The 26,799-nt window shown below is 34.4% G+C and overlaps 1 protein-coding gene across 4 annotated transcripts in view; it reads left to right on the forward strand.

Moving 5' to 3' along the window:
• LOC135835691 (uncharacterized) overlaps positions 1–26,799 on the forward strand; it is a 141,608-nt gene that overhangs the window by 98,815 nt on the left and 15,994 nt on the right. For 3 of the 4 annotated variants that reach the window (XM_065350077.1, XM_065350076.1, XM_065350078.1), the window contains one exon: positions 24,073–24,350. In XM_065350077.1, coding sequence (XP_065206149.1) covers positions 24,120–24,350 — 231 coding nt within the window. In that variant the 5' untranslated portion in view covers positions 24,073–24,119. Of the gene's footprint in view, positions 1–8,743; positions 9,109–24,072; positions 24,351–26,799 lie in introns of those variants that run through there. The other variant, XM_065350075.1, reaches the window with a different exon arrangement.

Genomic DNA, 26,799 nt, shown 5'->3' on the forward strand with positions numbered 1-26,799 from the left:
GTTGACATACGTATAATTACAACAACAACGTTTCATTTCACTTTACAATACAAATTCAATGACACCTATTTCCTGCAAATAAATAAATAAATTAAATATCCTTTTTTAATGTGAGAACAAACTACTTTTGGCTTCTGTACATATTTTTAAAATACGTATTGGCGCCTTTATCCTCATTTGCTTGTACATGTTTTTCATAATTGACAAATTATTTGCGAATAGAACTGGGTAAAACGATGTTCAGACTTGAAAGAAAAACAAAACAAAACGAGTAGAAAGATGGCCAGTAGCTTTGAGCCTTTGGGGTGGTATTTTTTCTTATTGTTTTTTTTTTCACCGGGGAGTCTCTGTGCAAACAAAAACGTCTGCTTTTTAATTGCCTATACGTATTGGACTACATTAACTCGAGGTTTGCCGTGTGGTAGTTTTTTGAAGGAATGTAGATTTCTATGTATAATGTGGTCGTGGTTGGTACCTCACTAATACGTAGTATACGTACTTCAGTCTGTATTGCAAGCTACGAGTACAAATTCACATTATTTTTGAGGTACCTAGGTACAGAAAAACCTTAAACGCTGAGTATAAGGTTTGTTTTAAAATACTCACATTAGTCATTATCGTGGTTTAAATAAGTAGGTAGTTAGTTTATAATTTTAAAATTTACTAGCAAATTGAATGTAATTTCAAATAAACGTTTATGTCGATTTTGATTACATAAAGAATAAACGAAATAATGATGTAGAGATTTACATAATTATGAGATGCAAAGTGGTTTGTGAAAATTTTGCAATTTTTACGAGATAATTACCTAGTTGTTTTATATCGAATTTGAAACAATTTACAGCGAAAAATAATCATCAATGTGACATAATCCGCCATTTCTTTTAATATCCAGTCAATGTTTTATGATTCGAGTTTTTTCTATACATCGGCGGCCTGCTCTTTTTTTAAAAAATAAATTAAAGAGGTACCTTTCTACTCTTATTGGAACATATGGAATGCACTATCGTGTGAATATCTGCTTAAATTTTAGAGGGTTAATTTAAGTGGTAGGTACTCAAAGCTATTTAAAAAAATTCAGGTAGAGTTACCTCCATAATGTACCTAGAATGTTGTCCTCCAACGAAAGTGCCACGATATTTCTAGTTATCAAACTTTTACTCTGGTGCATTGATCATTTTCATAATTCATACCCTTCTCTCCATCCCTCATCATTCAACGGCACGATAAATTTCATTCATTTTTCAGTTGGAAAATTAATTGGAAACGTTTACTGTTCAGCATGTGAACCAACTATTGACGTCAAATGGATTAAAACATCGAAAAATTCGTCAATTCTTCTCATAAATATTATCTGCATAAATCCAAGAATTTATTTCTATTAATAAAAAAGTGCAATCTTAGAAAACTAATTACTTACCTATTTGAATCACCCATGAAAAAATTCACACTTTTTTATATCTTTTTAAAAACGTGGGTAGGTATTTCTTTCGAATTTCATTGAAAAAATGCCTCATCATTTCCGTGAATTATTCGCTGGAATCTCATTATTACGAGTGTAACTGCTGAATCTGGATGTAACACGTGAACTTGGCCTTCCCCACCTTCCTCGCCGGTAAGTTTCTATTCAGCTTTAACGATCTTTCTTTGAAAAATATGTTGGGTACCTACCTGTATCTTATGCCCAGTCCATTCATTTGAAGTAAAGTAACGTCAATAAACAATTCAGATTTCGGAATTGTAATTTTCAAAACTTTACGTTTTCTTTTTCTCAGAAATAAAGAAAAAACCCCACATTTCCTTGCAACCAGCGTCAAAGTAAAAATTTTGACTCACGAGAACTAAAAAAAATTCACCAACACGTATTCGTTTTCCTTCGAGAAAAAATTCCCCACTTTCAAGTTATAGCTTACGACTGAATTTGACACTAGAAGAAATATAATACAACGATATAGGTACTCGTACCTACTCTCAATCGCAAAACATTCGTAGGCATTTCAATAGTTTGAAAATTATGCAAAGGTGTATCGTGGTTTCCTGACTGAAAAAAAAATTTCATCTCGTAAGCAAATATACCTACATAAGTTAATTTTGAATCAATCGCCGAATTCGGGCATCTCGCCAGATTTTATACTGGTTTATACTCGCTATTCTCTCAGTCTGTCGCAAGTTCAAACACTCTTGCGAGGAAAAAAATACACTCTCGCTGTAAACGACCTGAAGCTGGAAAAACGAGCACATTGTGGGCGATATTTCAGGCCAAAAGAGCAAGAAGTGAGACGGAAATTAATCACGAAAAATACATTGAGACGAGAAAATATTTATTCACCAAGGTCAGTCCTGTGAGTCGTCAAACTCCAAAAAGAGACGAAATCTCATTAATAATGACCAACACGTTGGTCGATCAAAATCGGCCATTCCACGTGATATGATACATATTTAAAAATAGTTCAATCGACTCGATTCCCTGTTGAGAAAATTTCGACTTGTGGTTAGAAAACACGTTTTCATTCGACGATCATTCGAATACTATGTATTGATCTAACGTATAGGTAATAGGTATAAATAAGTTCAATAAAGTGAGCAAAATTTACCTTTCGTACTATTAAATTTCTTCCACGGCAATAATGTAGAAATTCAAGGATGAAATTTACTATTTATGTGCACAATATAAATATAGATTCTATAATGTACTCGTAGAATATGTGAATGTTGTGGTTGAACCGGTTTTACCGTTTTCTTGAGTAAAATTTTGTCAAGAGACTGCAGTTTATCGATGCGGTTTCATGTAAAATTTTCGATAAGCATTCATCTATACATGGATAAGAAAAGTAAGGGTGCCATAAATGCGGAAGAAAGTTGAAAGGAAGAAGGAGAGAGTTCTATGGTAATTTCCGCGTGTTTTTTTTTTTTAATACATGGGGAACTAAGAAGTCAAAGTGTGAGGACCTCTTATCTCCTAAAATTTATAAATTATATGTACGTATGACTGTAAAGAATGTATTTCGGTTTAGTAAACATAGGAGTTAAGTACCAAGAAAAATGTGCCGAAAACGTGAAAAAATTTGAGGAAATTGACAATCAAGTATTTTAAGTGCTCTAAAGATTGGCAAGAGGAGGGAGAAACAATGATGCAATATTTATACAATTTATGTGAAAATGATAGGCTGTGGCTTATGAACTATCGGAAAACTCCTAGGTATGTGTTCACATTGGAATTTGAAAACCTATTTGTGACGTGCACAGGAGGTTGAAATTTTTATCCATAAAATTTACTAGAGGTCTAGGTATACCTATAGATTATTTCAGCAAGGGGAAAAATAAAATTACGAGAATGATTTTATGTTTTAAATGTTGATGAATTTTTGAGAATCTTATAAGTACCTAGGTATAGCCCATTTTTACATTAAAAATAACAAAATGTGATAATGATAAATGCAACATGGAAGGCTGTTAAGTTTGTGCCCTATAATTGACCTTCGGGGGCCGATTGATGATGCTTTTGAACTTTGGAGAATTTTTAGATTTTCAGGTTTTGGTAAAGTTTGTCTTTAAGAGACTTTTTAAAGCACGAAAATTCAATAACTTGCAGGAAGCTCTGAAAATGCTCGAAGTCATCGTCGATCGATTTGACTAAAGGAATCAAAATTTTGATTTTTTTTGCGAGTTTTTAAAAAGCTTGCCAACAATTTTGTAATGAAAGCACCTGAAATTCTAGTGGTGTAATTTTATCTGCTCTTTCATTTGGTTTTGTTTGTTGTTTGTTTGCTGTTTATTTGTTGTTGTTGTTTTTTTGTTCGGTCAAACAAATTTTCTGCCGGTTAAATACCACATTTAATGGCATGAGGGAGGGAGAGAGGTGCAGCGGTAAAAAGAAGTTGGTACGGAGTGGAAAATACTTACTTGAACGCGATTTCTGAGATTTCGAAAAAAAAAATGTTTTAAACTGATGGTAAGGATCACAAATTTGTACATTGATCCGAATTTGGACCATTTTGGAAGAATTTTTCCAAAACTGTGATTCCGGTGACTCAATTGCTCAAATAACTTAAACCCCAATCAGTTCGGAATCAGAAATAAGATGCTAATTCAAATATCCATCAGCTTTCTGCCACGATTGGATCATTTTTTTTATACTTACCTGTTATTTTTGAGCCAAAAGCTAGAATTCTCAGAAATATTGCCAAGATTTGAAAAACAATTGAATAGCATTAGGTATGATGGGGGTGTTTCATCACATCACAGCCACTAAATTTTTCAGACAGGTATTATGTTCTTATTTCCAAAAAATAGTACATAGGTGCCTACCACACCAATTTAAGTACGTTTTTAACCAATTTCACAATCTGAGGAAAATCTTAGAATATCTTTAAAAAATAGGCTACCTACTTGCAATAAAACGAGAGTATTACTTATGAACAAAAAGTTAAAAGTTGATTTTTCATTTTTTCAGACTCCCAAAAATTGTTTTGAAAACTTTTTTTTCAAGATTTAATATCCATCAAAATTTTAACAAAATTTAAAAAAATTGTGAAAAATTAAAAATTGTTCTTTATGATCTTACCAAGTTGAAGTAAGTACCTGATTGTGCCTCTCCCCACTAAAATTTTTTTGAACAGTTTTTTGTGTGACTTTCAAGTGTAAATTGGGGAGGAGGAGCAGGCAATTTTTATTTTGCTCAGGAACGCAAAAACGCTAAATCCACTCTTGAATAGGGCAGCTAGTGAAGAAGGGATGTGGGAGGGAGGGGAATTCAGAAGGTTCTACGAATGATAAATCTGCTAAACAAGTAAGTACCTATTGAATTTATCTACATACGTAGACTAAGTATCTATTTCAAAATTTTAATTGGTCGAAGAAAAAAATCTAATTTTACTGGAAATTGACGCTTATAGAGGCAGAAAGGGTTTTAAAAAATGGAATTTGCTGGAGCTCGTGTGCATTTTTGGTTTCACGACAGCTCTGCTCCAAGTTGGGATTCTTACCTTGATTTATTTTGATGCAATTATAAATTTCAATGTTCCAAATTTTTGGAAACATTTATTTTAGACATTTCTTTTTGATTACCTACTCGAAATCAGCTCCATCGACTCGAGAGCCAAAACTATAAAGTTGACCTGAAGTGGCTGTGATTTTACCCCCCCCCCCTCGTTTCGATTGAAACTCTACTCATAGGCAAATTATTGGTTGGCATTTTCCGATGAATTTTGTGAGTTCATTGCCCGAGTGGATTTGGAAAAGCATACCTATACCTACTTACCTTGGATTTTGAAAAAAAATCAAAGAGTCCGATCAACTTATGTACTTATGATTTTTCCAACTTTAAACTCAAAAATTTATTTGTTATACCTTTGAAATATCTTTTGGGGATAAATAAGTAAAAGCATGCTTCCTTACGAAGTTCTCACATTTACGAGTAGCCTGTGCATAGGGGTGAAAATGTAATGGTTTCCAAAAATTCTGCTTGAGAGCAGAATATTACGAGTACCTAAGTTAAATTTGTTAAAGACTAAAATGCCATGCCACTGAGATTTGAGCTATAAAAAAAAACTGAAATAAAAAAGTAAATTTCTGGAATTAGGAATCATTAATGATCTCATCATACGTCATGAATGAAAGGAAGTAAGTTATAGGTTTGATTTGTTTAAGCTCTCCAAAAATTTACGATGTTTTTAAAGTCATAGAAATAGATCATTCATTACACCTAGGTGATAAGAGTGGAGTAAAGTAGTACCTCGTAAACTTTGGTAAATTTTCGCGAAAAATGAGATCACGTGGTGGTTATTTTTAGAACGCACTTGAGAGGAAATTTACTCAACAAACGGTATAGATACCTGGCCTAGGTTCCTAGGTACCTATTTGGTATTTGAAGAATTGATAATATTGATTATTGACGTTTCGTTACGTAATTAGTATCGCGTCATAGGTAGATGAAGTCATTAGTTAGAAATCTATGACGTCGAGAATCCGGCTTCCAAGAGGTGCTTTTCGATTCCCCGAGTGCCTTGCGGACTTGGCTTAGAACATATAGTATTAACATAGAAGGCTCGTTGTGATACCAGGAGTCGTCAAACATAAATGTGGCATACTAGTTACATTGACGCGTTTCACTACCCCGCTTCAGCATCTGATATCCCTGTGGTTGTACGTGATGTGTTGACTGCATTTTGTTTTTATGAAAATTACTCGATATTTTTATTGAGGACATAGGTGTTTGAGGTAAGAAAAATAATCTACGTTAAATTCTCTACAAGATGGCATACGTTTGAAAGTTATCCGTGCTATAGAAAAAAAGTTATAAAAGCTCAAAGTTGCAAAACTCTTGGAAAAAATTTGTTGTTTCGTATTTATATACAATTTACTTGAAATTTTGAGTGGGGACATAGGTGTTTGAGGTAAGGAAAATGATCTACATTATAAATTCTCTACGAGAAAGCGTAGGTTTGAAAGTTATCCGCGCAGTAGAAAAAACGTAATGAAAGTTTAAAGTTGTAAATTTGTGGGAAAAAATTGTTTTTTCACCGCTTAAATGCAATTTACTCGAAATTTTGGGTGAGGAACAATCTACATGACATTATCTACAGGATGGAGTAGGTTTGAAAGTTACCTGTGTTGAAGAAAAAAATTTATAGAAACTCGAAGTTGTAATTCAAAAAAGTACTTAAAATCTGAAAATTTAAAACATGATCATGCACAAAGTACTTACTCGGAGGTATACAGGTAACCTAAATTTCAATCAATTTTGTATGTTTTTCTATTTTGATTTGAAATTTGAAAAGTTTTTTATTCCCACAGAAGTACCTACTACCTACTAAACATTTAGCTTGATTTTTATAAATAATTGAGGTGCTTACTTCTGTGAGACATTGATTTACATATTTCAAAGAACAATATTCCTTTCCTCTGAAAGGTATTCTCAGAGAAGAATGGTGAAATGCCCTTATTTTTGGATTTTCGAAATTTTTAATCAACATTGTTGGGTACCTACCTTCAAAAAAAATTTCGCAATTGAAAATTTTTCCACAGCACCCGCTCCCATCCCCAATCATTTCAATGAAAATACGTTTTTTCTTCAGAAATGTTGAATTTGGAATTTTATTATGATCACTTGTTCAGATATAACACTGTCCAAATATTATTGAGAAACAATTTCAATTTAGAAAATATACAAAGGACCTTGAAAATTGAAAACTAAAAAAAAAACAAAATTGCATAATGACTTAAGATAAAGTACATATATAACAAAAATTGATTTCAAATTGGACTTTGAAAATTGAAAAGTAAAAAACAAAAAATGCAAATCGCATAATGAGTAACAATAAAGAAACTACAAAAAATACAAAATTGCATAATGACTTAACAAGGGAACCTCTTGAGGTGTCCGCCTCCGATTTGAACGGGACCACGATTTTTGGAAAGAGCATGTTCTAAAACCCCCAATTCCAAATTTTCAGCTGCCCAAGTTCATTTTTCGATTTTTGGCGAATTTTTGAAAATCCAAAATTGAATATTTTGGTGATTTATGCTTTTTTTTTAAAAAGTACGTACTTGATCAGTAAAAATGTTCAAAATAAGTCCTAAAACTGATATTAACCCCCCAAATCCAAATTTCGCCATTTCCAGCCATTCTTGGGCCTCCCTTTAATTTTTGGATATTTTTATTATGAAAAAAGCTGGTCAAAAAACCACTCTTGAGGTGTCCGCTCCAGAATCGGCTCAAATGTGGATAATTTCGTTAAACAGGTCGAGTATGACACACAACTAGATTTTTAGCTGCCCAACTTGATATTCACGCCTTCTGGAGCAAATTGAAAATTCTGGAGAAATTTAAAAATCTCACTGGAGGCTCCAGAATGGCTGGAAATAGCGAAACTCGGCCTCGGGGGGTTTGTTGTGTTTGAAATACAGTGATTCGCGCAAATTTCGAAAATTTCCTCGCAAACAGTAAAATTTTGATTTTTTTGGATTTCTTATTATGAAAAAAGCTGGTCAAAAAACCACTCTTGAGGTGTCCGTTCCAGAATCGGCTCAAATGTGAATAAATTCGTTAAACAGATCGAGTATAACACACAACTCGATTTTTAGCTGCCCAACTTCATATTCACGCCTTCTAGAGCAAATTCAAAATTCTGGAGAAATTGAAAAATAGCGCTGGAGGCTGCAAAATGGCTGGAAATGGCGAAATTTGGATTTGGGGGGTTAATATCAGTTTAGGGACTTATTTTGAACACTTTTACTGATCAAGTACGTACTTTTTTAAAAAAAGCATAAATCACCAAAATAGTCAATTTTTAATTTTCAAAAATTCGCCAAAAATCGAAAAATGAACTTGGACAGCTGATAATTTGAATTTGTGGGTTTTAGACTATGCTCTTTCCAAAACTCGCGGTCCCGTTCAAAATTAGCTGAAGCGGGGTAGTGAAACGCGTCAACATAACTAGTATGCCACATTTATGTTTGACAATAAAACACTGTACAGTGGTATAGCGGACGAGCCTTCTATTTTAATACATACTATATGTTCTAAGGGACTTGGTCAATCCAGAGGACTGGATTTTGTCGCGAAATCGGTTGCTCCGCCCATTCGACGTTCGCGCTATTATTCATTGGCCGATACGGGGAAAGCCCTAGATTCGTCATAATCGGTTGCGAGACGAAATGCACATGTTGGTCAAGTCAAAAGTCGTTGTTTGGAGTGGGGGTGAGAACTGCTCTTTCACCATTCACACCTGTATTGGGTACTACTGCATGCAAACCGGTGATTTTATCAGTTTAGTAAGCGTTTTATAAATGACAAGTGCAATACTCCATTCTCATAGTTAATCTTGATTTCGAAGTGTTACGATCTACTTGTATTTCGTTTTTTCACTGGTTCGCTGCGGATTTTATTTATCGATTGTTTATTTATTTTTTCCCGAAGATATTTCGATTTTCTTATTTATTTTTCAATTTTATAACGTACTGTTTGTAAAATGTATAACGATTCCGCCGATAATATGTTGACTGTATTCGCGAATTATTTGTGTGGCACATGTTTGTCCATCTCAAGAAAACGTATCCAACCATCCAACGAAGGTTCGACCAAATTTAACGGATTCTCTCTCAAACGTGAGTTTTTATTTGCTTATTTTTTAAAAAAAATTTACATTGATTTATTTGGTGTTAGATACCTTAAGATTTTTTTTTAGTGCAAATGTAGGGAGGTATACTTAGATATGATTTTTTAAATTTCAAAATAAATACTTTGCATTTTTCTTAGCTTTGAAATTATTTTTTGGACATTTTTGAAATTCTTCTAAGAATCCTTTATTCCATAATAATGACATTAATTCTCAAAATTCAAAACATGGTATCCTTACACATCTCACAGACTAGCCAATGTTTAGAATATTTTTATTTTTTTGAGTTTTTTTTTTTTTTTTCAAGTAAGTACCTAAAGTGCATATTAGGAAATTATTGAGAATAATTTTTCAAACAGTAGATTTTTTGGAAGAATTACGAAGGATTTTCACCCAAATTAAAAAAAGTATACCATTTAAAAAATGTTATAAATTACGCATAATTTTTGGTTGAAAATTGAGTTAGGTACGATATTATCTGCCTTTCTGACATACCTACCTAGTATTTGCTGAAAAAAAGTATGTATATTTTCGTTATTGATTTCGATATGCCAAATCAAACTTCACAAATTCGTTTATCTGGTTGTAAAATAAGAGTGCGCCCGTTTTCAATTGGTCGAAATATCAAGTATGCACTCGAATCAATCAGCAATTATGAAATTTTATCAATATTTAGTGTGGCTACTTCATAATTCACCATTATTACGAATTTACACTGCGTGGGTATCATATGAGCATAGGTACTTTCATGCGTATTTGAATGAACGTGTTGCAATAAGCGATAAAAATTATTTTGGGGGCTTGAAGTAAATTGAATTATGCAGTATTCTCACTTAAAGAAACTAAAACCTTGTAGAAAATTTAAAAAAAGATCTGAAATTGAAATAGGTAAAAGTGGAACATTATGTAGTTCATAAATTCTCAGGGAGAAAAGAATGCAGAAAAATGAAAGAATTAAATCAGAAATTAACATTTTAATTAATTTAGAAAACAGTTATCTTAATTAGAAAAATTAAGAATGTTTATAATGTGGAGAAGATGGCTTAGAATTCATTGAGTATACTTTTGTTTGTAAATTTATCGAAAAAAGGACAGAAAGAGATTTAAAAAAATTAACTACATAAATATTAAATAATAAACAAAAGTTTCACTAGGTATGTTTTGAAACTTCCTTTCAGAAAATGAAAAAATTTAGAAACTCCTCGCATTAATCCTGGCTTTTTGGATTTTTTCGCACACGTAGAAATTATTTTCAAAAAAATGTACAAAATACCTAAGTTTCAAAAAAAATTACGATTTAAAAAAAAATTCTTTTTGTCGATTTAAGTAAACAATTTTTCTGTTCTCCCTCTTCATTTTGTTCAAACATAATTATTAGGTATTTAATAAAATATACTTATCATGCAGATTTTCTTTAAAAACATATAAAATCTACACTCTTCGCAAATTCAACCAATAATAGCCTCGAAAACTGAGTAAATGCCGGTACACGTGACAAATTCTTATTACAATGCTTATTCACGAGCAACAAATTGGAAAAAATCCTCCATAAATCATCATATCTCTACTAATTGATCTCATCAAGAGGCATAGATCACAAATCGTTCGACAAATCATCGATTACATCACAACTGTGAATAGGTACAGGTATATCACCAATCATCGTATATACAATTGGGAATCCCTGCTCTGACAGAGTCGTACAGGTTAAGTAATTATACGTCTGTTTGGGTTCGCTCATCTACCACTCATCATTGTAAAAAAAAATTGTATACTGTGTAAAAGTCTGATTCATTCATTTTGACCGAAACTAAAATATAACGAATACGCGTGACCCAGACTGATTTTTTAATAGTGTTGGCAGACTTTTAAAAATGATTCACATAACGTCAATGATACCTACCTATTTTCGAGAAATAGTAAGAGTTCCTGAAACTGCGGTGCTCAGATCTATAGTTTTACGTCAGTGGGCATATAATATTTTTTTTTTAAATTTAAATAGCTTACTTACGAGTACCCTGATCCAATTTTTCCCCATTTTTAAGTAGATTTTTTATAATTTCTGAATTTATTTTCTTCGCATTATTCCAAACGCTCTCAACTTTTTTTAATCTAAAAAACGTTAATTTTTCAAAATCTAGGTAGTGAAACTTTTTTTCAAAATAAAATATTTTAAATTTTTTAAAACTCTTTCTGTCCTTTTTTCGATTAATTTACAAACAAAAGAATATTCAATGAATTCTGAACCGTCTTCCCCACATTATAAACATTCTCAATTTTTCCAATTAAACAAAATGAAGAGGGAGAACAGAAAAATTGTTTAATTAAATCAATAATAAGGAAATTTTGAAAAAAAATCGTCATTTTTTTAAAAAAAAATTTGGAATTTTGTGTCTTTTTTTGAAAATAATTTCTACGTGTGCCAAATAATCCAAAAAGTCAGGATTAGTGCAAGGAGTTTCTAAATTTTTTGAATTTCTCAAATGAAGTTTCAATAAATACTTACCCAAAGCCTTAGGTACATACCTGAAAAAAAAATTTGGGAAAAATTAAACGTGAGTTGAAATATCTAGTTGAAATTTGTACCTGAAATTTAACAAATCAGTGGGTAATTTTCACACTCGAAATTTCCAATTTTGATAAATTTGGAAAATTATAGGACTACTTATTTGAGCAGACACCTACTCATCGATTTTGAGCCAAAATTTACCAAGTGATTTTCATTTGGTCAATATCTAATCGTCTCTTTTTTTTGAATTGTTTCCTAATCACGTCAAAAAAATGTGATGATAAAGTTACCATTTTTAAAACCCGAATCCAAAAGCATTTTTCAATTTAAAAATCACCTGCAGTTTATTTCAACTCATAAAAAAGAGATAATTTTTTTGGAAACTTAGGACAACAATTTTGATAAAATTGAGATAAAATTTGAAAAATTATCAACTACTTATTCCGGCTCAGATATTCGAGTGTTTTGCCGAGAAGGTGGAAAGATGGGTAAAAAGACAAATCAGTAGATAAGTCAGCAAAAATCGTTGTATTTCAAACGATAAGAAATTAACTGGGTGAACTACCATGTAAATAAACACACGCGGTAGATAGATATGATTTTTGATCCGTATTTAAAATATTTATAGATGATTCGTACTTAGTTTAAATGGAGCCGACTACGTCATTACTTCCAAATGTTTCGACAATGTCTTTTATATAGCCCGATGAATACTTACGTTAGATAAATTTTATCAATAAACCATCAGCTGTTAAAATTATACTGTAGGTATACTTTAAACAAATATGAATCATTGATTCATATCAAACTTAAATCTCTTCGGCGCTGGCTAGATACTCGAATACAATGACCCATTGGGCACAAAAAAAATCAAAATTTGTTTACGTGTCTCAGACACAATTGCTTGATTCGAGAGAAGAACGCGAGCAGACTCGTACGACTCAGAGTTCGTTAGTAATTTTCGACTAGACAAGACCTTCGGGCAACGACTGATTGTGAGTCCAATGCTACCGCGTGCTGTGTTTTGGCCAACGGTAATTTTCATATTTTTTCGTCAGATAATCTGCGGGTGTATCATCATAAGTGGTCCTATCAAACAGACGACCTGTTCAGTTATAGTGCTAATAACTTGATGGGAATCTCCTGGCTGTTGGCAGCATGGTCTGCTTGAAATTACAGCGCGTCTTCTTTTTTGTTATTTTGATGATTTTTTAGTACGTTTGTTGTAAAAAAAAAAGACGAAAGAAATTGGGATGAAAATTTTTTTCTCGACGCCCTGGGTGAACTCCTGAAAATATAAGAACCAGCGCTCGGTGTACTTAATTTATTTTGGAAATCTTTATTCGAGAGAGTTCAAGGAGATCGTTAAAACACGCGCGAAACAAATCATATATTAACGGCATTTCGGTATAGTGATATAGACAAAAAAGCTGTAAATCATGGGTAAATATTTACCGCGGACATAAAACTACAAAATATGTATTTAAAGCTGGAAAACCTGAGCAAACGATAGAGATAGAGTATATCTTTATGCACCTAATGCATAATTTGTTCGCGTTCGCGTACTTATGGTGCTGTGTTTTTTTCTCTCTCTCTATTCATTAGCGCATGTTCTTTGTGATAAGAAAATCGTAATTTCATTATCGATAGGTACGCGAACCCATGCTAACGAACTCCGTCGTGTGCAATGTGTCGTGAAATTGCGAGGTATTTGCTGCAAATTTTTTTTGTAGGTATCCAAATTCGATTTGGGTATTTTTTGAAAATATTTTGTCAAGTTGACTCCTTGGGACTCTTTTTGGAACGATTTTCATGAGTATTTTTGAGAAATCACTGACCCATTTCAAAGAGCTCGTACTTTCAAAAATTAAGGCTCATGCTTTGCCTGTACTTTCATTTCAAGTATCGTGATCTTTTTATCCCACTCGACCTGGCACCTTCAGTTGTCTCTGTTTTACCTACCTACCTGAATGACCTACTCATTCAAACAATCATCATATACTAAATTGACTCCGGAAAGTCACTTCATTGATACAGGAAGTATATTAAATGGATGAGAATGAAACTAAGTATCCAAGTATCAGTTAACTGTCAACTGAAAATACATCAAAGAATCGCATAGCATGACTCACAATGTCGAAAGAATTTCGTTATACATTTGTAAACCTTTGGTTGGCTAAAATATGGTAATTTGAATGATGCCCTCATCCGAGCAACTTGCACTAGAAAAAAAACAGCGTCGACATACAGGATAAGACAGGATTGTAAAAATCCTGGCACCATAACGCGTTCAAAACAATGTTAAAAAGCATTGAAACTGCAACTCGGTAGTCAAAGTACCCACATACTTCAACTCATGACTTTTTTCCCGTTACTATTGTATCATAAATGCTCTTGTAAAAAGAAGATAAATGATCTGCAGATCTAAGGTATCGTCGTCCAAGATCTACCACAGACCAGAGATGGCAAAGACCACAGTCGGTAGCGTAATACGCCGCGCACAGTGGGCTGTGAGCACCCTCAAAACGGGCGTAATTCAAAAACTTACAATAAACCCAAACATAATTGTAAAAAGATATCCTCCCTTATGTTTTTGGGGTCGCAGAATACGAATTTGACAATATTTTTTTTGTAGGGGTATGGGGTGGGGGGTGAGGGGGGTCAAAAATTCAAAATTTGACCATAATGACGTGTGATATGTCGAAATGTATGTTTTCGAGGGTGTAGATCACGAATCTGGCAATTTTTTTTTCGTTGGGGTGAATGGTGGGGGATGAAGGGGGTAAAAACGGTGAAAAATTCAAAATTCGATTATAATGATGTGTGATATGTTGAAATGTACCAAGTATGAATAATTCAACTGAAAGTAAGTACTTTCCATCAATTTACTGGATTTTAGTTGTTATAAAGTAATTATAGAGATGAAATTCATCTCAAAACCCTGTTTTTCTCCTACTCGGCTGCACAAATTGGAATAGAAAAAATGTTCGCACGTAGATGCACGGGAAATTCCAGTGGCAGGTAATACTTGAGATAGTGTATTTCAAGATGTTAATTGCCATTTTTGCTCCAAAGTGCTCCGGCGACCTCCACGGTCGATTATAGTGAAAAATGTTGGTGAATTTCGTTAAAATGTTACAAATTTTTGTCTTACTAGGACTTTGACGGCTCCCCAACAGAAAATCCTTCATCCCCCACCCTTCACCCCTCCTTCACCCCCGAAAACGTACATTTTGACATATCACACGTCATTATAGTCAAATTTTGAATTTTTCGCTGTTTTCACCCCATTCATCCCCCACCATTCACCCCTACGAAAAAAATATTGTCAAATTCGTCATCTACACCCTCAAAAACATACATTTCGACATATCACACATTATTATGGTCAAATTTTGAATTTTTCACCCCCTTCATCCCCCACCATTCACCCCTACGAAAAAAATATTGTCAGATTCGTGATCTACACCCTCGAAAACATACATTTCGACATATCACACGTCATTATAATCGAATTTTGAATTATTCACCGTTTTCACCCCTTTCATCCCCCACCATTCACCCCTACGAAAAAAATATTGTCAGATTCGTAATCTACACCCTCGAAAACATACATTTCGACATATCACACGTCATTATGGTCAAATTTTGAATTTTTGACCCCCCTCACCCCCCCACCCCATACCCCTAAAAGAAAAATATTGCCAAATTCGTATTCTGCGACCCCAAAAACATAAGGGAGGATATCTTTTTACAATTGTGTTTGGGTTTATTGTAAGTTTTTGAATTACGCCCGTTTTGAGGGTGCTCACAGCCCACTGTGCCGCGCTTTCTCTTTTAGAAATCGGAAAACTTTGCAACAGTGACTCGGGTTCTCTTGTACATTTCAGAAGCTATTTACGTCAAATAGTTGACTTCTGTTAAAGAAAAGATTTTTTTTTTTTTGCAAATTGATGGGTGTTCCGACCTCGTCGACTTACCCCTGGTGATGCATCAAACATAGCAGTACTTTTTCCAGCCAGACAGAGGTAATATTAATGATGGGAGATACGACGTCGTCGTCGACCAAACGATACCTGTATCAGCATGTTTCTGGTACGCTCGCCGGATGATCTCGAGACTTGTGTTAGCGCCACCACCGTGCAGACATAGGAACGAGTGAACATTCCATGGCCTTTGAATAATAAGATATATTTGCATACATTCCACAGGCCTTTGAATGAGAAGCTGTATTGACGTCACTGATTGTGAATCATGCATACAGGTTAGGTACTGGTACCGAGAACGAAGATCATTAATATGGATTTGGTGTAGGTACCTATGTAGTTATCTTCGCTTGCTGGAGGTATAAGAGAGACCTTGAACCTTTGTGTGTCTTTTTCTCGGACGACTTTTAGTCGAGATTACCTACCCTATAGCCGTACCACCACGTGCGCGACATTTGCATAACGGGAGTCGCGCAGTAAATAGCATTCCAAAAGTTTTTGAATGAAGGTATATCTTATTGACGTCACTGACTGTGAGTCATCCGGAAACTAAGTATCTAGGCAGAGGTACCGAGAACTAAGATCATTAATATTATCTATGCATTTAGAGAAACTCGAGATGGGATTTGGAGAAAAGACGGGCTTTGAACCTTTATTGGGCAATGGGCATCTTTTCTCTGGACGATTTTTGGTCGAAAATACCCTAAAATTGTACCCGAAATGAAATGAAGTGTGTTTTTACGCTCGTCTAAATAACGAAACAAATTTACCTGCTCAAAATATTAATGTATATATCTGAGCTGGATTAGGCAGCAAAAAAAATTCGAAAATTTCGACTGTAAATCTAGATTGGGTACTGCATTTAAAATGCATTATTCTTCCATATTCAAATCCAAGTCCAAAAGCATATTTTTTTCGAATTTTTGAACTGGAAAAAATTGGCAGCTTGTTCCGAGCTGACTTGGTACCTATATCAAAATAATTAATTGAATGCCTGAAATTTATTAACAAGGAAATAAGCATGGACAGGGTTTTCAGATTCAAATGTATAGTAAAATTGATTTTCTTTAAAAATAAATTTAAAAAAAATTGATCATCTGAATTTTCTGTGATTCAAGCTTCATGAGTGTGTGAGGGAGGGAGGGGTCGGATCCTGAAATTTGAAAATCACATTACAGTTACGTATCTTATATATTTTCTGGGCTGAGGAGAGCTTTCTGAAAATTTGGTAAAATCAGTTGGATGATTTTTGACGAAAATTTGTAAGGAACCATGACCCATGACAAAAAAACCAAAATTGGAAGCTAAACTGAATTTATTTTAAAAACCTCCATCTTTCTCTCAAAAAAAAATTAAAATTAAAAAAATCACGAAGACGAAAATAATTACCACAGGCAACAACAAATTTTTGTTTAGATTGAAAATAGGCTTAATCGATACTTTAGACCTTAAAACAAAAAACAGAGTGGGATTTTTCAATTTAAGTTGTTTTTGTGGTCAGGAGAGATGATCAAAGTTGTAAAAATGACCGTTTTTGCCCTACTGGCTACTTCAAGAGTTTATAGCAACATCAATATTGTTTTGCGAAAAAATCCAAGGTCATTTTCGGATTCTACGCACTTTTTTAAGTAAACTACTTTCCCCGATTTTTGATTTTTGAAGTTTCAAGCGCATACGGAAGATTTTTATTTGTATAATATTTTGAAACTCGGAGCGCGCGACGCTGGCGTTACTCCACCACGTAACCGTGGCGTGGAACTGTGTTCACCCGGAGTTCAAATTGAATTTTTCGTGTTCAGAAAAATTAGTCTCATGCGCTTAAAACTTCGAAAATCAAAAATCGGGGAAAGTAGTTTACTTAAAAAAGTGCGTAGAATCCGAAAATGGCCTTGGTTTTTTTCGCAAAACGATACGGATGTCCCGACAAACTCTTGAAGTAGGGCAAAAATGGCCATTTTCGCAACTTTGATATTCCTGACCACAAAAACAACTCAAATTTTAAAAAACTCGCCCTTTTTTTTGTTTCAGGGTCTAAACTATCGATTAAGCCCATTTTCAACCCAAACACCAAAAAAAAGTTCAAAATAGTGGCCAAGTTGGGAAGAAAAATTATTCTTGAAGGAATTTTCATTTTAAAAAAATGCTCAAGGGTTCTAAAACATATTGTAATAGGTCTGTTGATTATTTTATGATGTAATCTCTCTGAAGAGAAAAGTTTGATGAGTCCCTCCACCCCTTCTGCCTATATTTTCTGGCATCTTTTTCCACCTTCAGGTCTAAAAAATTGATGATTTAGAATTTGAAAAATGTAATAAAAATATGGTTCATTTACTCGAACGTTAGGAGAAGAAAACTACCTACCTACGCATTGAGACGTGAAAATTTGGTGAAATTTTCGTTTCGAAGTAGATAAACATTTTTTTTTTTAGAAAATTGAATTGGAAAATTGTCTTATTCTCCTCCCTTCTCATCAGCATTTCAATATTCGTGGCTTTTGAGCATCCAAAAAAAATTCAAATATGTAATTTAGAATTTCATGCTTTTGTCAAGCATAAGTATGAAATCACAAACGAAGCGTTATGCATTCATATTTATCCCTCTTCCTCTCCCATCGTATCATTTCAATTAATAACTCGCAGCAGTCGCGCCGTTAAAAAAAGCTCCGTATAATTCTGAGAATAATGCGTATGAATAGATTTCGCCAATCAAGCCGACTTGGTAAAAAAAAAAAAAAAAAAAAAAAGTCCACCGAATGAGAGAAAACCGTGAAAAAACTTCGCCTCCTGACTATTGAGAACCACGATTAATTAAGCTAACAAGGCACAATGACTTTTTTTTTGTACTTACGGTAACATCCTGTTCGTGATAACTGCGCTCTTGTAAATTGCTTAGAATAGCAAAGCATATCGAATCTATCGGTATAACGATTTATTGATTCGTATTAAGTATTTTGTACTGATTCATTGATAAACAATTTTTCAAACTCGAACGCAAAATCATTAATGACCATTGCATCTGTGCGAGTACGTTACGTTTAAAGAAAGTGATATCATAAACACCTGCGTGATATCTTGCACAATATTTCAATACCTATGCACTTGAGCTATAGAGATATACAGCATCAGCTTAGGCTGAAAGGTGAATATGTGTACGATGCCGGCTCGCAAATGATAAAAATCCCCATTTGTCAGACGGTGGCGTCTACGGGTAGTGAAAAAAAAATATAGTCAACAATCATTCGGAAGCGATGAGCGCCGCGCGGTTATACCTTTAGCAGTTATTTCTACGTATTTTAACGTTGTTTTCGTAAAACAGGAAACTCATTGAATAGACAATGGTTTGGCGCCTCGGTTCATTTAAAGAATTTTAATTACTTGGCGTTTCGAAATAAAAAATAACACGGTTTGGTGTTCATGTATAATTGTTAATAATACTTATACATAGGTATATGATTTAAATATCGATTTTTTTGTCCAGTCCAGTCCAGTCCAGTGTGGGAGGTTCTTGTACCTCGAGTATATGAAGGGTTAACGATACCATAATATACTCCACAAAATGAGGATTCATAAAAAGAAATTTTACCTGAAGAATCTGCTCGCTTATACTCTACCTATAGAGTAATGCCCAAGATAAATATTTGTTTACTAAGTTCTAGTTTGTTTGTAACATGTGAATAATTTTTATAGCTCAGGTTTACTACTTTTGCAAGACTTACAAAGTAGGTACCGATAGGTTCCTGTTTATATGTTGCTTACGTACATTAAAGTGTCTTCGTGCGCGTACAAGAATATCGCTGCGAAAAGTTTGAGAAAATTGTTAACTGTATATACCTTGATGGGCTTATACGTCCTTGGACGCGTATTTTGGCCGGCGCTCGGTTTACGTATATAACTTTCACGCGTGTATGAATATTTGCTTCGATGCACCATGCACGAGAGAAAATTAATATAGTCTAGAGGTGTACCTGTACCTGCTTTAAAGTGTTTCTCATTCTTTTGTTTGAAAATTTGCAAAAATATGTCATGCTGGACTATAAATTTTACGTGTTATTCTCACACATTGTCGTCATAGTCTTGGAAATGATGCTCTGAGATGGCGATTTTACTGCTTTTAGGGTTTTCCCTTTCTTTTTGTAAACATAACAATTGATTGCCTAATACGTAAGTGCTGTGCTAGTCCAAGTGGAACTGAGTGACAGAAATCAAACGTGCTTAGCTATCAATAAAAAACTGTTGAAAATCACAGAGATATTTAAAAACAACAACAACAAACAACTCGTGGGACTGAAGCTCTTCATTTTAAAAAAAATCAATCTACGTACATTCAAGTTTTTTTTTAGAGCTAAGCCAAAGGATCAGATCTTCAAGTACATACTTTTGTGTCCTCTTAGAAGAAAAATCAAATTCAAAATTAAGTAAACACAAAAAAATTTAAGCGGAGTTCCTCGATACATTATTTTTTAACCCTAGGGGTCTATTGCTCACATGGAAAGGTTAAAATGATCGATTTATCTGAAAAGTGCCTAATTTGAGGATTGAAGGGGCGAGCGATGGTTTGATGAATTTTCCAAGAGCCAAATATTTTATCAAGATTTTTGGTCAATTTTTTCAAGGCAAACAAAAAGGTTCTCTTACAAAAATATTTATCTCTAAAATTATAAGGCAAGGCACCTGCCTCAACATTTTTATATTCATTGCCTCTGGCTCCTTCAATTTCGAAAATAAATAATTTCATAAGATGATATTTTTTGTTTGTTTCAAGATGTTTCAAAAGAATTTACCAACAAAGTAAACAAATTTCAACTTTCAAAAATTTTGAGGGACCTGCATGAGATAAATGTAAATTTATAAAAATGTATGCTTGTATAAATCCTTAAATTTTGGAGATGTAGATACATGATCAAGAATTGTAATTATAAACACCCCCCCCCCCCCAAATCGACAAAATTTGAGAATTTGTTCCAGATTCAGAAACCAGCAAAAAAATTCATTTTCCCTTGAAATCGCTCTTATACAATTTCAATTTCCTCACGTTTTGTCCCTATTAGTAGGTATTACCATACCAAGCGAGAAAGCAAGAAGGAACCAAAAATTCAAATTTTCTACTCAAAAAATCAATTCTAAATGATTTTAAAATTTTTGAATGATCATCTCAGAATTAATTATTCACTCGGCTTTAAATTTTTCACATTGTGAAGGAAAGCGTGATTCACAAATTCTTCTTCGAGCATTAATTTCAAAATTAGAGTGCACAACTTACACATTACTTGAATTGATTCGCCGATCTGGATGAAACATCTTACATAATCTACGAGAATTATTGTCTTCTAAGTTGATAAATAAGTATAATCAATGAGAAAACTACTGCAAACTGTGCCGAGGCGATTACCTACCTATAAGACAGATGATTATATAAATAGAGGAATCACAAACACACACACGTGTAACGAGTAAAATACCTACTTATACTTACGCGTTTCAAAATATAAAAAAATTCTTCTCAATTATCGATCGATTTTTTTCCCCATTTGACGACCCATATAACAAACCGCTACTGTTTACGGAACTGTGTTGAAAAATCACCCGGCGGCGTCAATAAAAAAAAAATGAAAAAAAAATAGGTATCCAAAGTTTAATGTCCCGCCACTCCAACTTGCGGCGAAGGAAAGAAAAAAAGAAGCTGCGAAAAAGAAGGAAAATCATAAAACGTTAATTTATTCGAAAATTTTATTATAAATTTCTTGGTGATTTGCCCGGTGTTAAACGGTTCGTGTAATTATGAAATGGTTGCACAAAAGATACAATAAATTTATATTTTATTGACGGCGACTTTTTACGACATTAATGTTATTGACGTTAAATGAAGACGAAAATACACCTATTAAAGGATACAGCTACCTGTACCTACCTATTTATAAATATTACACAGTTATCTATTATTTTAATATACCTCGAGGTGTCCTGGTTGGGTTAAAAGAGTGTGCTAAAGGGTAGGGTGTTTTCCTCGGTGGAAAGAAAATTGGGGTAAAAATTGAGGTTATTTAAGTGAGTTGAGTGTCTTATCTTCCTATAAGTAGGTAGATTATTGAGTAAATAATTTGAAGGTAATTGAATCTGTATACGTGATAAGTACGTAAAAAGGTAATTATGGCTTGGATGGTACAACTGGTAGGTAAAGTTGCACCAGTGGATATGAAAAAAGTCGTGCAGTGCGTACGTATTTGTAGTACGTCTGTACTTACTGCGTAGATCTGTATCAATAATTTCTATTTTTCTGCCGGGTGCCTGGTCTCTTTTTAACTTAATAAACGTATACTTATAGTTGACCGAGTTGTCGTCTGCGAGTCCTTCTGTATATTAAAGCAGGTTTCCCTTTCACTGTAAAGTTCGTAAGGTAAATCATCATAAAGCTCGATGCGCCATAATAACGCATTCCGATGGTATTTACGTCAAACGTAGTAGAAATTTTTTCGAATTATACGATCGGGTACCTGCAGCGTGGCTACACATACGCCATATAAATTTACTGTAATTAACTCGTAGATAGGTATAAATTTCCAACTTCTTTGCAAATCTGTAACAACTAAACACGCAATAATTTCCCAAAATATGAAAAAAAAAATCACCTATGACGCCACAGACCATCGTTCTCCTTGATTGACTGTTGAAGTGTTGACTGTGTACGTTGGATTGTGGATGCTCATTGCTCACGCATGGTTACATAATACGACCATTTGCTGACGTATAAGGTGTCTGTTTTATGGGATATTAAAAATGGGGGAAGTGGAAGTGGTCAAAAAAAATTTGTTAATTGACGTCGATTTTGGTATAATTTCGAGATGTCGCAATTTATTTTATAAAAAAAAGGGCTACCTGCGAAGGAAAAAAAAATTCAAGATAAACAAATCGTTTATAGATGTGTTTGAGAAGATACGGGCCAAAGGGAGTTAATTCATATAAACGGATACCAACCGAGAGTACACAAAGCTACCGACGCGCGACGTAACACGCTACAGGGGGCCTAAAAGGTATAGGAGCTTTCTTCTCCGATTCTAGTTGATTTTTTGGTTAGTTTGCACACACACACGTATGTACATATAAAAAATTATACACATATATAGGAAAAGAAAAAAAAAAAGAAAAATATCATGCATAGTATAACAAACAAGTTCAACAAGATATTGCTCAGCTTGTCAGATACGTATCTGACCTCTGGCGGAACTATTCGGCAACTTCGATCGACTTCTCGCCGGGTGGGCCCTGGGTCTTTTAACGCCTTAATCAGCAGGTGGGCCCCGAGAGCGATCTCACCTTTTTAACTAACGAATCCGTAAATCACCTTATTTAAGATCTACCGCCACCGAATCGGCCGCCGAAGCGAATGCGCGTACCGTCAACATACATTTAGCGAACACAAATGAACCTCCGAAACACCAAACCTCCCACCAACAGGTATCTTTATCGGATTCTCAATAGACTGCTCTCTTATTAACTTATTTAAAATGTTAACAAGTCTGAATTGAAAATATTCACCCGTTAAGATAACTACCACTTCTGTGTCTTTATGGGTTTCCGAGGGAATGTCGTTCGTTCCAGTATTTCTAATTAAATTGGCGAATAAGTCCATCGCTCAAGTCAGAAACATTACATCTCGCATTTGATGGGAATGTACTGGATTAGATTTAGCAAAGTGGAAAAATCATAGTAATAGGCAATTTGATATGCTCTTTTGGTTGATCTTTCTGTCGGCGATGGGTAAGTGAGGGAAGGGAGAGCACCAAAATGTACACCATCCGCACCTATTGTCTGTCTAAATCATCTTCAGGTTCAATAGACGTCTGCAATGGGTGAAGGAAAGATGTCCTGACTAATAAAAGCGTGTTCGATACCTATATTTTAATAAACAATTCGTTTAGGCCAAAATTGGGTTGGTTGTTTCACTTTACCGCCTTTTGGGTTGGTAAACAAGATGCCTATCTGGACATTCGAAGGGGCAATAGCTTGTACCCAAACCAAAAACATAGGTACTTCTTTATAGCAGACGGTCGATCTCGATGGGACACCCTGCATAGTGACTAGTCCCTAGAGTCTTCAATACGATTAATTATTCTGACTAGGACAACTCCGAGTTTTAATTCACTTCTTTCTTTTATGTTTTTCGCAAACAACACAGTGTATTGAAACAGTACCCAGGTCTTGATAGGTACATATGAATCATTAACCTAACAACCATCACGTGCGATCACTGAACGAGATAGAAGCTGATTTTGCTAAAAGTTTCAACTCTCTTTTATCTTGCCACCTGAATAATTTTTGGGTTTCATTATTAATTTATTCATACTTAAAATGAGCAAATCGTGACCTGAAAATATTGGTTAGAGTCCAAATATTTATTTTAAGAATTTCTGTATCCGTTGTATGTACTAATATAGGTAATTTTTTTGTTTTTGTTTTTGCAGACGTTTACGGGTTCCTATTGATTTTCTCATTAATCCTTCCTTTAACTATGTCGGTTCCTATGCGTGGTAAACGTTCCTCAACCGATAAGTCAAATGAGTCAAATGGTGACAAACCGCATTGGGTTAATCCATGCCCCGGAGTTCCTACGTCGTCTTCAGGAGCTCAAAAACGTTCGGTGTCTGAAGAAGACACCGGATCGGAGGCTGATTTTATCAACAGTATTGTGCTAACTTCGAAGCATGCTATTTATCAAGCAGAGAAATTCCGAGAGAAATACGTAAGTTGGAAATTCTTGTTAATTCTCATACTAACAATTAAGTAGATAAAATTGAAGAATACTTCTCTAAATAATTCGTAGTTTAAGTTTGGAAAGAGTACTAGATTCTGCATTTTGATCCATTAATGTTGCCTTTTGCCATGTCTACTGATTCTTCTAAAAAAGTTGACGCATGAAAATTGGAACAATTTAAGCTAACACAACCCTGAATCTGTCAATTTGGTCAGTCATTATTGAAAAATGGTATACGATGTTTAAAAACATATGATTATGGAAGAATACCACAGCTATGACGTCAACCGCAGTGATAACGTCCATGGCCCCTTTAGAAGAAATTGCAAAACCAACTCCTAAAGGAAGTAGATGGCGCCAATTATAATTTTTGAGGCATCTGGTTCACGTGATTAATTTCTCTATATGTTTTGCTCAATCGATAACCCTTCTCCCTAGGATCATTTTTGTTGTGACGTTGACGTTGACCATTAATTTAGTTATAGGAAGAATGTCCCTGGCCTCTTTTTAAAACCATAACATGAGGAAGTATCGATAGGTGTGTAACCAGTTGAGGTGTTGTGTTTGGATTCAGATCAGATTCTCTTTTGCCTTTTTATGGAGGGGGGAAGGAGCGTTCAAATTGGGTATTTATTCAAATTTTTTTTGGTAGTTGGCATTTTCTTTTGGAAATTTGAGACTCTGGATGAGTAAATATATTGAAAACTTGCATCATTGTCATGTGATTTCATAAGGAGAGGATTATTCAAACTTTCATTGTCCAATATTTGATTGCCATTGATATTCATGCTCCTCCATTTTCACCTCCCTGCCCATGTGATAAATTGAATGGATACTTGATGATTGATCTAATATCTTTAAAAGCTCTTTTTCGGTATAAAACATTCTAAATCATATTTCAAGTGATGGTTTACCTGAAAATTTGTATTTCGGCGCTTAAGATCTCACTTATATTGTATTTACCTAACCCTATAGGTAACATTTCTATTTACTTTGTATCCTTTGGCAAAACCGTGTTATTTTTCGCCCTCTTACCCATTCTCAAGATGGACAATCGAAAGAAAGTAAACCACTCTTTTATTAAGGTCACCGGACCAAAATAATCGCGCAGGTAAAAACCTGTCATGTATCAACTCATTGAGGAATATACGATTAGTTTATTGTTATGTTGAGAATGGGTATAGGTAAATCTATTAAGGCATTGACAATGATGCATAACGAGTACAAAAACAGATTACCGCGCTTGGACGATATCAGGAGAGGATTTTTCACGATGAAAATAGCCATTATATTATTTAGCTTCGTGTACATTAGAAACACGCGTTAGGTATGTTATTTTTTCAAAGTTGAGACATTTCATCATGCGCAAATAAACAAGCTATTACATCAAAAATGATTGACCTAGATACACGACTGTGGAAAGTAGCTTTCAGGTAATACCCCTTTCAGTGGAAGCATCGTTGATATCTCTCACTCAATAGTCAATTGTAACCTAACTACTTCCTTTTTTAAATAAAGAGGAACTGAGAAAAGTCTTTCTTTTTGTCACCGCGATTGCCAATAAAATAGGAAACGATTTAAAAATATCCACAAGACGAGGTGTATACGCGCGACGTAGGGTACTTTTTGACACCTGGGATAAATATAGGGAAAATGTACACGTATTAGGCCCTAGGCCATAATTAATGTCGCGTACTAGAATGCAAATTGAAGTTTTTTTTAAACTGTATTTTTTTTACATATATGTGTACGAGAGTCACCGCGATGACGTCAATATTGTGGAACCGGTGCAGATTGGTTTCTCTGTTGGCGGTCTACCGTTTGTGGAACGTGTTCGAATGTGTTGACGTGCGCCTGCGCCTCACTACGTGTGTTTGTGTGCATCCGAATTGTCATAGAGTCTGGTCCCGCGCGCATCATCTCGTATCTTGTACCTTATTAGAGAACTTTATGTATTAATTTTCGGCGATAGAGGTACTCGAATTGTATCGTTTGTTGTGCCAAAATAAAGCATCTTTATAGAGACAAATTGTCCGATCGGTTTATTCAACCGGTTTCGGTGTGTTTATGCTTTATGCTAATTCGAGGCGTGATTAGCTGAGGAGGTAAAAAGACCAGATATCCGTGTTATCTCGCGGTATAGTGTCTCTATGTACCGTGCTATCTGTATACGAGACTCATCCGTGATGTCTTATGTAAAGCAAACGTTCTGTAATCATGTTGACTTGTGGGGTGGATGTTTGTGCATGGAAGGGGGTAGTGAGAAAGAGATTTGTTGAATGTTTTTCTAAAATTTAAGGGAGATAGAAGGATCCTATGGGGGCTCCACAATAAGATTTAAAAACAGTGGGTAGAGCTGGTCTGTCCAAAATTTATAAAATTGATCTTCAATTTGGAGAAATTTGTTCCTAGTGCAGAAGTGATCCCCATTTTGATT

Source organism: Planococcus citri, chromosome 2 (genome assembly GCF_950023065.1).
Source record: "Planococcus citri chromosome 2, ihPlaCitr1.1, whole genome shotgun sequence".
NCBI classification, from domain to species: domain Eukaryota; kingdom Metazoa; phylum Arthropoda; class Insecta; order Hemiptera; family Pseudococcidae; genus Planococcus; species Planococcus citri.